General features: G+C 38.3%; 1 protein-coding gene across 8 annotated transcripts in view; it reads left to right on the forward strand.

Moving 5' to 3' along the window:
* The window catches only part of hdac5 (histone deacetylase 5), a 376,118-nt gene that overhangs the window by 291,159 nt on the left and 69,843 nt on the right, over positions 1-15,116 (forward strand). For all 8 annotated transcript variants that reach the window (XM_060848955.1, XM_060848956.1, XM_060848954.1 and 5 more), the window contains one exon: positions 13,215-13,348. In XM_060848955.1, coding sequence (XP_060704938.1) covers positions 13,215-13,348 — 134 coding nt within the window. The remainder of the gene's footprint in view (positions 1-13,214; positions 13,349-15,116) is intronic.

Raw genomic sequence — 15,116 nt, forward strand, 5'->3', positions numbered from 1 at the left:
AAATTGGAGGTATAGTGGACAGCGAAGAAGGTTACCTCAGAGTACGACGGGATCTTGATCAGATGGGCCAATGAGCTGAGGGGTGGCAAATGGAGTTTAATTTAGATAAATATCAGATGCTGCATTTTGGAAAGGCAAATCAAGACAAGGTTTATACACTTAATAGTAAGGTCCTGGGGAATATTGTTGAACAAAGAGACCTTAGAGTGCAGGTTCATAGTTCCTTGAAAGTGGAGTCGCAGATAGCATGGTGACGAAGGCTTTCCTTTATTGGACAGACCATTGAATGTAGGAGTGGGGAGGTCATGTTGCAGCTGTACAAGACATCACTTAGGCCACTTTTGGAATATTGTGTGCAATTCTGTTATCCGTCCTATAGGAAGGATGCTATGAAACTTGAAAGAGTTCAGAAAAGATTTACAAGGATGTTGCCAGGGTTGGAGGGTTTGAGCTATAGGGAGAGGCTGACTAGGCTGGAGCTGTTTTTCCTGGGATGTCAGAGGCTGAGGGGTGACCTCATAGAAGTTTATAATATCATGAGAGGCATGGATAGGATAAATAGACAAGATATTTTTCTTGGGGTGAGGATGTCCAGAACTAGAGGGCATAAATGTAGGGTGAGAGAGGAAAGATTTAATAAAGACCTAAGGGGCAACAACTTCGTACAGAGGGTGGTCCGTGTATGGAATGAGCTGCCAGAGGAAGTGGTGGAGGCTGGTACAATTGCAACATTTAGATGGCATCTGGATGGTTATATGAATAGGAACAGTTTTGAGGCATGTGCTGGCAAATGGGACGGGATTTGTTTCCGATATCTGGTCGGCATGGACAAGTTGGACCAAAGGGTCTTTCCATGCTATACATCTCTGTAACTGTAGCTGGAATAACCCTGTGCCTGATTAGCTAATTCCAGTGCAATTCTCTATAAGGCAAGCCACCAATGCCCCCTTTGGTGCTTTTCAATTTATGCAGTTTTGTGATGCTGCTACACAAATAACTGAGTGGACTCAATTTCTTTTTCATAATTATCCATATTCATTAGGACTGTAGGGAGTTATTGATTGCACTCATATGGCATTATGTGTACCACATGTTCACAACCATATTTTAATAAATCTAAGCTTTTGTTCCTGAATGTGCATGCCATTTGAAATAGCAGGCAGAGCTCCATGTTGCTTTTAAAGCTCATCAGTCTGGACTTTATGCTGTTCTTAAAAAGCTGTTTAGAACGGTTACAAGGTTTTGAGAATACCTGCCACTCCCATGGCTCATATCTCTTTGTTAGATCTCCTGTGCAGCATGGCACATTTAAATCAAGGATAAGAATGAGTAAGTAATGTTTCCTATTTATTTGTTCATGCAATTTGAGCTTCACTGGCATGGCCAGCATTTGCTGCACATCCAAAAATGTCCTTGAGAAGATAATGATGAATCACCACCTTGAAATGCTGGAATTCATCAGTGAAAATGCACACTGTGGGACTATTGGGAAAGATGTTCCAAGATCATGACTCTGCACACTGAAGGAACAGTTATGTGTTTTCAAGTCAGAACAGTGTGTGACTTGGAGGAAAACTTGCAGGTGCTTGTATTCCAAAGTGCCTGCTATCTTTGTCATTCTGGGGGAGAGTTTGCAGATTTGCAAGTGCTGTCAGGGGAGCTTTGGTCAATTATTACAGTGCATTTTGGAGATGGTGCACACTTCTGCCACTGTCTGCTATTGGTCGTGGGGGTAAATGTTTAATGTGACAGAGGGTGTCCTGATAAAGCAGACCGCTTTGTCATAGGTGATATTAAGCTTCCTGAGTGCTATTGGAACTGTACTCAATTAGCAGGTGGAGAATATTCCATCACACTTGGATTTCATAATTGACAGACAGGTTTTTGGGAAATGGGAGAGACATTATTCACTGCAGAACTACTATCTAACTTTCTTTTTTAGTCATAGTGATTATGGCTGGTCCAGTTAAGTTTCTAGCCAATAGTAAACTGAGACTGTTGATGGATGAGAGATTGTCTATGGCATTGAACATCAAGAAGAAATGGTTAGATTTTCTCTAATTGGAGATGGTCTTTGCTTGATGGTGTGTAGCACAAATGTGACTTGATATTTATTAACCCAAGCCTGAATGTGACACGTCTTGGACAATATGGGTGCATGGAATGTTTCAGAATCTGAGGAATTGTGGATGAAACTGAACACTGCAATTATTAGCAAATTATTCTGACCTTATGATGGAGGGGAGGGTCTTTCATGAAGCAGTTAATGAAGATCGGGCTTAGGACATTACCCTGGCAAACTCCTTCTGCAATCTCCTGGCTTCGAAAAGCATAATCATTTTCCTTTGTGCTAGCTAAGTCTGTGACGAGTGGAATGGTTTGATTTTCCCCTGATTCCATTGACTTCAGTTTTGCCAGGGCTCGTTGATATCAAGAGTAACCACTTACACCTTGCTGCTGGAATTCTGATCTTCTGGCCATGTGATGATGTCTGAAGTCGAATGGACCTTGTGGAATGCAGTCTGAGCATCATTGAACACATTATTGCTGTGCATGATATAATTCTGTTACAAGCCCTTCCATCACGTTATTAATGATTAAGAGTCATTAGCTGATCTGAGTTGGTCCTCATTTTATGGAATGGATATTCTCGGCATTTTTCTATAGTGTTTAGGTATTTGCTAGTTTTGTAGATGTCCTGTACTTGGGCATGGCTTGTTCGGGAGCACCTCTTCAGTTTAACATTTGGGCTGATGTTGCCTATCGCTACTGTTACATGCAGTGCCTTGACCTGCTTCTTAATATCATATGTTGTGATTCAGATTGGCTGAAGATAGACATTTGTATTGCCAGAAATCTTGGGAGGGAAACTGAGATGGATCATCCACTCAAAATAGTTGCAAATGCATGAGACTCGAATTTTGCATAGATGTTTCTGGTTCTCCCATCTTTGAAAACGGGGGCGTTTTTTGGCTTCTTTCCCTGTTTTGTTGTTTAATATCCACCATCTTCCATGACTGTGGCAAGATTTGAGTGGTTCATGTGTGGAATGAACTGCTAGAGGAAGTGTTGGACAGAAGTACAGTAACAACATTTAAAATACATTTGAATAAGTACATGAATAGAGGGATATGGGCCAAACGCAGGCGACTGAGGCTAGTTTAGTTTGGGAATATGGTCAGTGTGGACTAGTTGGACCGAAGGGCATGCTTACATGGTGTAAATCTCTATGATTGTATGACTCTGTCTGATCCATTGGTTGTGGGATCATTTAGTCTTGAGTCAGCAGAATGCTGCTTTTGCTACTTAACATCCCTGCAGTCTTAAATTGCACTTCACCAGTTCTGCACATCATTTTTAGGAATGCCTGGTGTTGCTTATGGCATACTTACCTGCACTCATTGGACTAAGGTTAGTCTCCTGATTTGATGGTAAAGGTAGAGAGTTATGCCATGACATGAGGATACAGATTGTTGAGTTAAATTCAGATGATTGCCCACACTGTCATGTGGACATCCAATTTTGAATTGCTGAACCTGTCCTGAGGTTGTGCTAGTGCTACCCAACAAAATGGTGTCTGAAGAGAGAACTTTGTCTTATCAAATCCAGTTGTCTCCTTCTAAGACTATTACGGCAGATTCTTCTGTGACTGGTAGGTCAGAGAGCATATTGTCAAGTCGTTTTTCTCCCCCCTCTTGTTGATTCCCTTACCAGTTGTCACAGGCCCAGCCTGGCAAATGTGTCATTCAAGTCTTTGGCAATCATGGTAAATTGAAAGCAAACTTTTGATGTTATGTTCAGATAGATGACGTAGACTACATTCAACACTGACTCGCCAATTGTGTTATCTTGTTATGTGCTTCATAATTAGGAATGATGGTAGATGTTCTGACTGACACTAGGTGAGCTGTAGATAAAACTGCTGATTTCTGTAGGAAATGCAGCACCTAAAAGACAGGTGAGAATCAGCCTTATTTACCTGAATAGAGGAATACTATGTTTAAATATCAATCTATCAAAATTCTGCCTAACCTTCCCAATCTCTTTATAGTTTAAGTGAACTTTTTACTGTTGTAGTAAATCGTTTTATTATAACCTTTAGCCTGTTTTTTGTACTCTGTTGTTTTACAAGAGAACTAAATATCTAAACAGCCATTGTATCAAGTTCTGGATGTGAGTTTGCTCACTGAGCTGAAAGGTTCATTTCCAGACGTTTCATCACTACTGGGGGTAGTAGATGGGGTCTAACTCGATGTGTTTATCGATAGAGTTCCAGTTGGAATGCCATGCTTCTAGGAATTCTTGTGCGTGTCTCTGTTTGGCTAGTCCTAGGATGGATGTGTTGTCTCAGTCAAAGTGGTGTCTTTCCTCATCCGTATGTAAGGATTCTAGTGAGAGAGGGTCATGTTGTTTTATGGCTAATAGATGTTCATGTATCTTGATTCTGAAATGACATCACCACAGAAAATGATATCACCGACCCAAAGAAACCATACGTGAACCAAATGTATGTTAGTTCTTGGGAGAGACGAAACACGCAGTGGTGCATTATCAGAAAGATTGTCCTTTGCTAAAGTATGGTTTTCATGAATTTCTTGCTGAAAAGATTAAATGGGATAAGAATTAGAATTAGAATGATACTAAGGGGCTGGGAATTACCAAGTGATGCACAGAATGCACCTTGAATTTGAAAACGAACAGTGCAGGTTTGGCAGACATTCCTGCAGCTACTACTTTCTTAAGGCTAACTTGTCATGAATTGCAAAAACCCAACTGTTGATTAAAATCAGGGCAATGGTTTTGTATGTTTGATCAGCTTAAACAGCTAATTACAGAAGTCTTGCAAGGAAAGAGGAATCTGATGAATAGATTGAACATCATAAAATAAAACTGAAATCATTTAAATAAGAAAAAGTCTCAAAACTGCTGAACTATAGCTGTCCTACGTCTGTCTTAGAAAAGTTTTTCTCCAACCAGAGATAAACATATTTCCAAATCAGTCTCTGAGAAATTAGTACTGTACTTCTGTTGTAGCAGCCTCTTATTTCTTTCTGCCTGAGTCTGCTCATTCAGAATTATAATCCAGAAAGTTATGTGATAAAGGTTGAGACTGAAGTCAATATTTACACACTTTTATCAACCTGTATGTACAAAGTTACACATTACAAACATGTATTTCCTCATCACCACAGTTTCAGTATGTTCCTATTTATAAATTGCCTTTAATCATCCTGTTCAGACATGTTATGATACACTTCTCTAATAGGTAGGACTTGAACCTGGATCTTCTGGCCCAAAATTAAAGACCCTACCACTGTTTCACAAGAACTCTATTGATAGAGATCACAAGTGAATCCCCAGTTAATGCTACCATCTGTATATAATTAATCTATAATTAATAAGTCTCCTTCAAAAGGTTTTGAGGTGCAGTGATAGTATCCCTACACCTGAACAGGAGGTCCATGTTCAAGTCCCACCTGCTCCAGAGGTGTGTAATAATTGCTCTGACCAGGCTGATTAGAAAATAGGTTAAAATAAAACAAAATTAAAAAATTAAGACTCCCTCCTCTTATATTTACAACCAAAAATTCAAAACAAATTCGAATTATATTCTGCACATGGCATTACATTGTTTCACGTCCTTCCTGTAGAACTCATAACACCTTTTTGAACAGTCATTTCTTTTGGTAAAAAAAATTGACAGTTGATAACTTGCAACCATCGATTTAATTTTATGCATTTCCTTTTTCTTTAGCACTTTTTCTAGTTTGCAAAGTCAGTCTAAAAACTTCTTTCAGTTTTCTTCTTTGTATATTTGTACTTTCCTATGTTGAACAATTATCTACATTATATTCAGTGGGTATATTATCTTCAGTATACCCATTATGCAGACTTTTATTTAAAATATATGACAAGTAGAAGCCATATCTGCTGTCTCCCTCAGAGCCAATGTTTTAAGCATCCAGAGTGCTTTTAGCATACCTTTTTTCTAAATTTTCTTAGTCTCTTGAGAGAAAACATTCCCCATTCTAAATCATCAGAAATATTAGAGTAAAAAATGAGGTCTGCAGATGCTGGAGATCACAGCTGCAAATGTGTTGCTGGTCAAAGCACAGCAGGCCAGGCAGCATCTCAGGAATAGAGAATTCGACGTTTCGAGCATAAGCCCTTCATCAGGAATAAGAGAGAGAGAGCCAAGCAGGCTAAGTTAAAAGGTAGGGAGGAGGGACTAGGGGGAGGGGCGATGGAGGTGGGATAGGTGGAAGGAGGTCAAGGAACGTGGCTGAAGAGTGTCTGTGCAGAGGAGATGACCTGGGGGGTGCAGTGAGAGAGGGACTCACTGAAATCCTTGTAGAGGGAGGAAGAGAGCTTCTTCAAGGAAGGCATCCTTGTAAGAGGATTCGCAGTAGGTTAAAATCTTCGAGTAAAAAATGAGGTGTGCAGATGCTGGAGATCGCAGTAGGTTAAAATCTTCGAGTAAAAAACCTACTGCGATCTCCAGCATCTGCAGACCTCATTTTTTACTCGAAGATTTTAACCTACTGCGAATCCTCTTACAAGGATGCCTTCCTTGAAGAAGCTCTCTTCCTCCCTCTACAAGGATTTCAGTGAGTCCCTCTCTCACTGCACTCCCCAGGTCATCTCCTCTGCACAGAAACTCTTCAGCCACGTTCCTTGACCTCCTTCCACCTATCCCACCTCCATCGCCCCTCCCCCTAGTCCCTCCTCCCTACCTTTTATCTTAGCCTGCTTGGCTCTCTCTCTCTTATTCCTGATGAAGGGCTTATGCTCGAAACGTCGAATTCTCTATTCCTGAGATGCTGCCTGGCCTGCTGTGCTTTGACCAGCAACACATTTGCAGCATCAGAAATATTATGCAAACAGCAAGATGAGAATATCCATCAAGACGATTAGCATGTGAAGCAGAGTTAAAAATGACTACCACCTTGTTCTTTCAGTCATCTTGAGATGCAAACTTGTGGCTCAGTGATCATATGGCCAGGAGGTCCAGGTTCCCACTTGTCATAGCAATGTGTCATAACATCTCTGAACAGTTTGATTAAAAACATGATTTGTTTTATAACAGGAACTTAAGTGCACATTTATCCAGGCTTAGCTTTTTTGATGATTTACTTTCTCTTGCAACATCCTCCACTTTAGGGTATAAGCGCAACATATTAAAGCTATTATCAAATCTAATTTGCGTGCATAACCAATTCAACTAACAAATTCAATTAAGTTTTGTAATTGCAAGTCCTGATGAAAGGTTCTGACCTGAAACCTTGACTCCCTTCCTCCTCTGATGCTGCTTGACCTGCTGTGCTTTTTCAAGCTCTGTTCTTTATCCACTCCTTTAACTATAACATCATTTAATACAATTAACCAGAATGGGGGTATCACGCTCTTTAAATTAGTTTATTGACTTAGCAATATTTCAGACCTTCTTTGCTTAATACATGTGATCTAATATGTTTAAAAAGTTAATTAGCTGACTCCTAATTTTTAATTTTACTCCTACTTTATTAATTTTCTTCCCCCTTTATTGAGTATTAATTTCTCATTTTTGGAGTACCACCCCATAAGAAACCATCAACATAGGTCATGAAAATACCTGAAAGCTCTAGTTTAACTTTCAGCAAAACAGATCTCATTCACAGCAAAATGCCACATCTTTGAGGAATCACTCAGAGCATCAATGCATTTATTTAGTTTGCAGTTTTCCTTCTGCATCTGTCAACATAAGTACTCCACTCTGAATGTTACTATCTTGTAGAAATGTGGCCTATAGTCTGCATACATGACTAAATTTTTTTCTTTAAATTACATTTTCAGTTATGGGAGAATCCATTCTAACATCTATGCCAGTCATTCTTCAAAACTCTTGTCATCTAACTAATCTGCAAGGACATTTTTTGTGCAAATCCACTTGGTTGACCCTTCTGTTACCTCATAATAAATTTTAAATTCTCCAAATATGAAACTCCCATTGTTCTGGCTTTCTTAGTTTATCTTCAAGCTTATTGGCAGTTACCAATATTTCATAGTCTTGAGGACTCCTGCTTCTAAATCATGGGTGAGTCTATTCAATGGTTTATTTCATTGTCTGGTCTTTCCCAGCTACTGCTTCCACATTTATGTTGTCAGGGTTGTCACTGCAAAATCTCCCTTTTGCACTAACAATGGGGAGGCAATTGCCTATTGCTATTATCATTGGACTGTTAATTTAGAGACCCAGATAATGTTCTTGGGGGCCCAAGTTCGAATTTGCCATGGCAGATGATGGAATTTGAAATCAATAAAACTCTGGAATTGAGAGTCTGATGATAATCATGAAATCATCGTAATTTTTTGGGGGGCATAAAACCCATGTGGTTCACTAATGTCCTTTAGGGAAGGAAGCTGCTGTCCTTACCTAGTCTGGCATATATGTGACTCTCAGCAATATGGTTGTCTCTGAATCATTTCTGGACTCTCTCACATTGCACTTTCTAACTTTAAACACTTCTATCTCATTCTATCAGTTGTTATGATCCTAGCTGATGGTATTAAGGTCAGGTTGGATTCTGGAGTGAAGCATGCCTTTGTAGACCATGTTTTAATTTTGAAACTTGGTTACAATGGTGGTCAATCACTGAACATATTCACAAAAACTGCCAGCATACTGGAAATAGAAAAAAAGTAAATTTCTTCCTCGAAAGAAAGCAAAGATGTATAACATATTTTGGAAAGGGCTTATCATAGACTGTAAAAAGAAAGATTCAACTTTTTTACTCTGTGATATCTTTGCAAGTATGTAGCTCCAGTGAAGTATCAGTTCATTTCTTATTAAACTGATGGGGTTACAAACATTTCCTTTTTATGAATTTCTGCCATCTCTCTTGGACACACACACACACACACACACACACACACACACACACACACACACACACACACACACACACCAAATTTGAATTTGCTCAACAGCACTTTGTTTTCAACTTGAATTTGTGTCTGTTGTCTGGCCCCTCTGTCTTTGGATAGTAAAAACTCAACATAGTAAATGCTATTTCTATTCAGGTAGGGCACATGGGCTGATTTGCACGTTCTTAGTTGCCTTTCAAATGGCAGTGACTGGCTTGCTTGGCCATTTCAGAGGACATGTAAGAGTCAAATGCATTGCTGTGGTTTTAGAGTCAAACGCAAGCCAGACCAAGTAAAGATAGCAGATCATTTTCCTGAAGGACAATAGTCAACCAGATATTGATTGTCATGAAAAACCAGTGGTTTCATGATCATCCTTCAGCTTCTTTTAATTCCCCCTCAGTAATTATCAACAGGTAATTTAGGTTATCTGGTCATTTAGCTTAAGTCAAATGATTCCTTGGAAATGTGTTTTAACCTATGCTTAAAAAAGCGTTTCTGACTCTTAAAGAGAATAAAAAGTCACTTTCATGGAACTGGAAAAACATTTTTAACATATAATTTTTATAACTCAGTTTCCTAAATAATAATAATGTATTTTAAATCTTCATTACACTATCCATGGACCTGACTTCTTAGTCATCATCCTGAAAATTCAGCCGATATTTGGACTTTGCTGATATAGGTGTTCTCAAGGAGAGAGAGGGCTGATTGATGGCGGAAGGGAGTGGTGAATGCTGTCAAATAGCTATTGTGGCTCTCATTGGCTCTAGTAACTGTTCAGCTGAAGATCTTAGGCAGTGCTACAGCATGGGGAGAGGCTGTAGGTCAGAAGGTTGAGAGTATCCTTATGTGAGAGAGGTCAAAGTCATGCCTAAATGCCAATGGTCAGGCAGGGTAAAATACTGCAGCAAACAATGTTGAAACAAATTTTGTGATATTTTTAGTCTGAATAACTTAATGACCTCAAAACACAATGATGCCAAATGGGCAACATTGAAAATGGACTTCCTGTTGATTTTCCAGCGCATCCGTAATTGTTGTATCTCTATTCCATTCACCAGATTTCATATTTCATCTCTTCCCACCCTGACTATTTGACTTTTGAGCAGGATGTCCAAGTTATGTGTGTTATGACTAATACGTAACTTCTCATTCACTGTCTTCTTTTCCTATGGATGTTCATTTAGAATACAAGGTGCCTCATTTCCTTTTATAAACTCCTTAGAGTCTGAGATTTTGCAATCCATTCTGATTTAATCATGGGGAATGCACTGCAGTTTAATTGCTATGTTCGATATGTACTGTCTTAACAAGACAACACATTATCTTATCAGAATGCTTCTGTTCATTTTAACCCTATCTTTTGTGGTTATACTATGTCTTTGAATGGAACTCTGTTAAAGTGGCCTTTCAGAATAGTTCAGTGAAGTCTGAACTTTCTCCAAACCTTAAACTTAATGAAACCCATCTCTCTGCATGTAATACATAAAAATGTTTAAGAAAATTAAAACTAATCATGGTACATTCTAGACCACCGTGACTATCACAGAGATCTGAAGGGAGTTCAGGATTTTGCTGTTAGAATAATTGTTACAGAATATATTCTCCAATCACCTGGAGTGAATTATTTGTATCATTTGTAGCACCCAAGCTAGAGAGTTGTGAACTTAGTCTGGTTGAACAGGTAAAGTTGCATATCACACTTCATTAGTCACCATTTTTCACAGAGAGCCCATTGCTGAAATGACATTAAATGGCAATGTTCATGTCCAGGATATTCTTCACACGTCACACGTCATTAAATGTGTCATTGGCAAACTCCCCTTCATTATCAGTTAGACATGTTGCTGGCGTCTCAAGTTCAGTTGTTAATAATTTTTTCTAAGGCAGATTCTTCGCTCAAATAGATTTTATTGCAGCAGACAAAATCTGGCCACAATATCTGTAAAATGTAAAATATTCCAAAATTTGAGATCCATAACAACTAACTTCTTAAAGTTGAGTGCCAATGGAAGACTTATAATTGACTTCATGGCATCCTTCTTTGCTTTTTGCAAATTCCACAATTCTCATTCCTCTCTTCTGTATAGTTCATATACTGTTCCTCAGAATTCTCTTTGTGGTGTCATTTTGAAGACTGCAACTCTTCATTTTTGGTGGTTCACTGCATAATAATTCTTTGGACCACATCTGTCACAACTATTGTCTGTTCTTTGGATATTTCTGGAATTCATATTCACCTGTTATTTTGGTTCAGATTTTGTTTTCTGCTGCGTTGGCAGATTTGCTGAAGGTAATTTAATCCTCATTCTGCCTGTCTTTAATCTTTCCATTGTATCAAAGCTTGTTTCCAAGATCTGGAATATTTCAAAATCTGACATTCATTGAGTCCTTTCTTTTATGGTATCTCTGCAGAATGATCTACTTGTTTCATAAAATCATTAAATCCCTACAGTGTGGAAGCAGGTCGTTCGGCCCAACAAGTTCACACCGACCATCTGAAGAGTAACCCACCCAGACACCTTCCCACTACAGTATATTTACCCCTGACTAATGCACCTAACTTACACATGCCTGAACACTATGGGCAATTTAGCATGGTTAATTCACCTAATCTGCACATCTTTGGACAGTGGGAGGAAACCAGAGCACCCAGAGGAAACCCACGCAGACACTGGATGAATGTACAGACTCCACACAGACGTTGCTGGAGGCTGGAATCAAACCCAGGTTCCTGGCTATTTGAGGCAGCAGTGCCAACCACTGAGCCACGTGTCACCCATGTAGGGAGGTGATGGCCTAGTGGTATTATCATTAGACCGTTAATCCAGAGACCCAGATAATGTTCTGGGGACCTGGGTTCGAATCCCACCATGGCAGGTGGGATATTTTATTTCAATAAATATCTGGAATTAAAGAACTAGTGACTACTAGAAATCCATTGCCAATTGTCAGAAACACCCATCTGGTTCACTAACGTCCTTTAGGAAAGAAAACTGCTATCCTTAACCTGGTCTGGCCTACATGTGACTCCAGACCCACAACAAAGTGATTGACTTTCAAATGCCCTCTGGGCAATTGGGGATGGGCAATAAATACTGTCTAGCCAGCGACATCCTCATCCTGTTAAAGAATAAAAACAAGCTTAAGGAAATGTCTGTTTTCCCAAAAAAAGGTTTTCAAGAAGCATGCTTTCGATCCAGCTGGGTCTCCTTCCATTAGAATGTAACACAAGTATCTTGTCCATACGATAGACTTGGCACTATCCAGCAATTTAAACTCCAGTACTGATCCAGAATTCCCCAAATTGCATCTTGTCAATTCTTTAAGCGTTTTGTTGAAGTCCAGTATACATTTTTCTATTGCTTTCAAAATTCTATTCATTTCAGCCTTGCATTATGGAATTTGACAAGTCATCTTCCTTGTACATTTCATCCTAAGAATGTTAGTTGGAAGTCCAACCTTAAGCACAAAACTACTATTGAGAATTTATCTCCAAGAAACATTTATGATTTTACTTCTGGTAGGAAACAAATCCAAGTCCATTGCTTCTTTTGCCTTTTGGAGGGAGGTAACTTGTGTCTGCATATTGACTACGTTCTTTTATTGGTTATATGCATCAGATGTTAAAAACCTGGAAGGAGAATCACACCCCAACAGCTTATGCTTGCTTTCTCCCATTTTGCAAAAAGGCCACCAGGATTTTCGTTTTCTATATGAAAAGATGTTCTTAATTTCCAAACTTCATTTTTATCCAAATATCCTCAGTCAGAATCCTATAATGTGGCTCATGATTTTTGTTTAGCAATGTTCCTCTGAAACGCCACTAATTGTGTTATTATTTTAAAGGCACTATATAAATTCACAATCAGTTCAAATTGTATCTTGATTATTACTGAAGAGTGCCATTCACTGAAGGAGCACAGACGCATGAGAAGTTGATGTGCTGTATTAGTGGGGTAATGAATGCTTTATGGTAGGATTTATTACGGAGACATAGAGGGGATTCTCTCTTGCACCAAGCTCTCGCTCAGAATCAAACTTAATGCTGAGTCATTCCTGTTAATGCTGGGGAAAAAATGAATAGAATGGTTTATTCTGAAAATATCTAATTTGCAGATCATATATTACAAGTATTTGAACTTCTTCCAAGAGTTGATTATGAAATGGAACCTGCAAGTCCATATAAAAAGTAAAAGTGTATTGACTCATATAAACTGATTCAAGGTGTATTGTTAAACAAAATTATTATTAAGGTACCAAATTTTTCTAGTTTGCTACTTTCTGTTAATTTATTTCCTATCTAGGTTTAGTCTATGACACTTTCATGTTGAAGCACCAGTGCACTTGTGGGAACACTAACAACCATCCAGAACATGCAGGGCGAATACAGAGTGTCTGGTCCAGGCTTCAGGAAACAGGGTTACTTAACAAGTGTGAGGTAAGAGAAAAGGAAAAGTGATGACTGTGGATCAAGAAATTTGCAAAATACTGGATCTTGAAATAAGGATTGTGAAAATAATACTTAAGTTGCTTTCCCATATTCAGTTTTCTCAAATGTTCTTGAATATATCAGTCCTGAATTAGGATCTTAAGTATGTGGATTCATTAAAGTAATAACAAGTTCAACAGAATACAGTTGGAAAGAGAGCCTGTTATAAAGTTATGTCATGAATTGTATAGAAAGACCTGCTTATCAGCCAAGAATCTCAAAACTGACTAATTTGGAAATGTGAAATTAAACCTTAAAAGCTCTGAACTGTGCAACAGCAAAGCTCATTGATACCGAATCCAAAACCTCGTTTTGAGAAGTCTACTCCATCGTGTTTTGCAATAGTTTGAAAAGTAACTACTCACTTTGGGCGTGTGAATTTTTAAAAATAAACTTCTGCAGCTTTTCTGTAAGGGCCGAGAGTTACTCCTCTTAGAACAAACTGCTCCTTCTCAACAAGTTATTAAATACTGGCCACTTTAGTATTTGTATTAACTCTACAGAATGTGTGTAAAACATGAGAGCCAAACTGTAAAGTTCTTTAAAGTTTCTATATATTACCAGATCCAAAGCATTTGAAAACTTCTGTATGTTTTGCAACGAGAAATAGTTTTGACCAAGCATGCGCAAAACCAAAAGGTTGGTGCTGGTACATCAATAATGAATTTTGTCCTAGTGTTTGTATTTGGATTATGAACCATCAAACCTTCCAAAAATGAATCTGATGCTATTATTGATCAATGTGCCTAGCAGGTCTGTAAAGTAATTGTGTAGCACATGTGTAAACTTCTCTGCTGATTTTAGATCGTCTTTGGTCCCAAGGTATGCCAATTGATCAGGAAGATTACAGCATTCTTTCAAGAATTTTGTGTACTTTCATACTGGAAATTAGGTTGGACCCAGTTGCAGAAAACCCCTAAATTCAAGACAGATATGCAAAATTCACAAAACTACACACATACATATTTTTTAATCTAAAAGTGAATTATTGAATAAAGCAAGATGAAGTCTAATCTATAGCAAAATATCCTTGTATAAAAAGTTATTGTTTCTTATCTCAAGATCTCTTGTATCTTGTTTTCATTCCTAAACTAATGTCAGATAATGCCATTCAACTGGAAACTCCTTCCCAGAACCTGAAAAGTTGCATGTTTCAACTCTCACACATAGTTGATATGTGACTATATCAAAACTTGGAATAGCTCCATGAAAACTCAGGAGGTCTCAAATTGGCAGTAAGTTGGTTTCTCTGGAATCATAGATGATTCAGAATACTGGACAAAATCTTTGTCACTTCCAAAACTTGGACTTTAAACATGATTTGATTCTTATTTTAAATGAACTGTCAGAGAAAAAAATAACTGAGCACCTACTTGACCCTGTCTTACTTGCTGTCGGGACTATTCAACAGTGGTCACAAAATACTGGTCCTTTTGCTATTAATTGAAAAAGAAAAGGACAACGGGATATTACATAAGGAGTTTGAACAATATGTCCTGTCATCTCAGTCTTGGACTTCAAGTAAGCTCATAATGCCTTGTAAAGGTCATGATTAAAATCCCTAAAGAAGAATTTAATTTATCCTCAGTTCATATGCTAGAGGGTAAATTTGCCTTGCTAACTGGTATAATTGACAGAAATATAACAATCTTTTGAGCAATTTGTTTGAATGTATGGGAAATGGAAAAACGTTCTTGTAGATAACGAAAATTCTGCA

The sequence above is a fragment of the Hemiscyllium ocellatum genome, chromosome 32 (assembly GCF_020745735.1).
Source record: "Hemiscyllium ocellatum isolate sHemOce1 chromosome 32, sHemOce1.pat.X.cur, whole genome shotgun sequence".
Lineage (NCBI taxonomy): Eukaryota > Metazoa > Chordata > Chondrichthyes > Orectolobiformes > Hemiscylliidae > Hemiscyllium > Hemiscyllium ocellatum.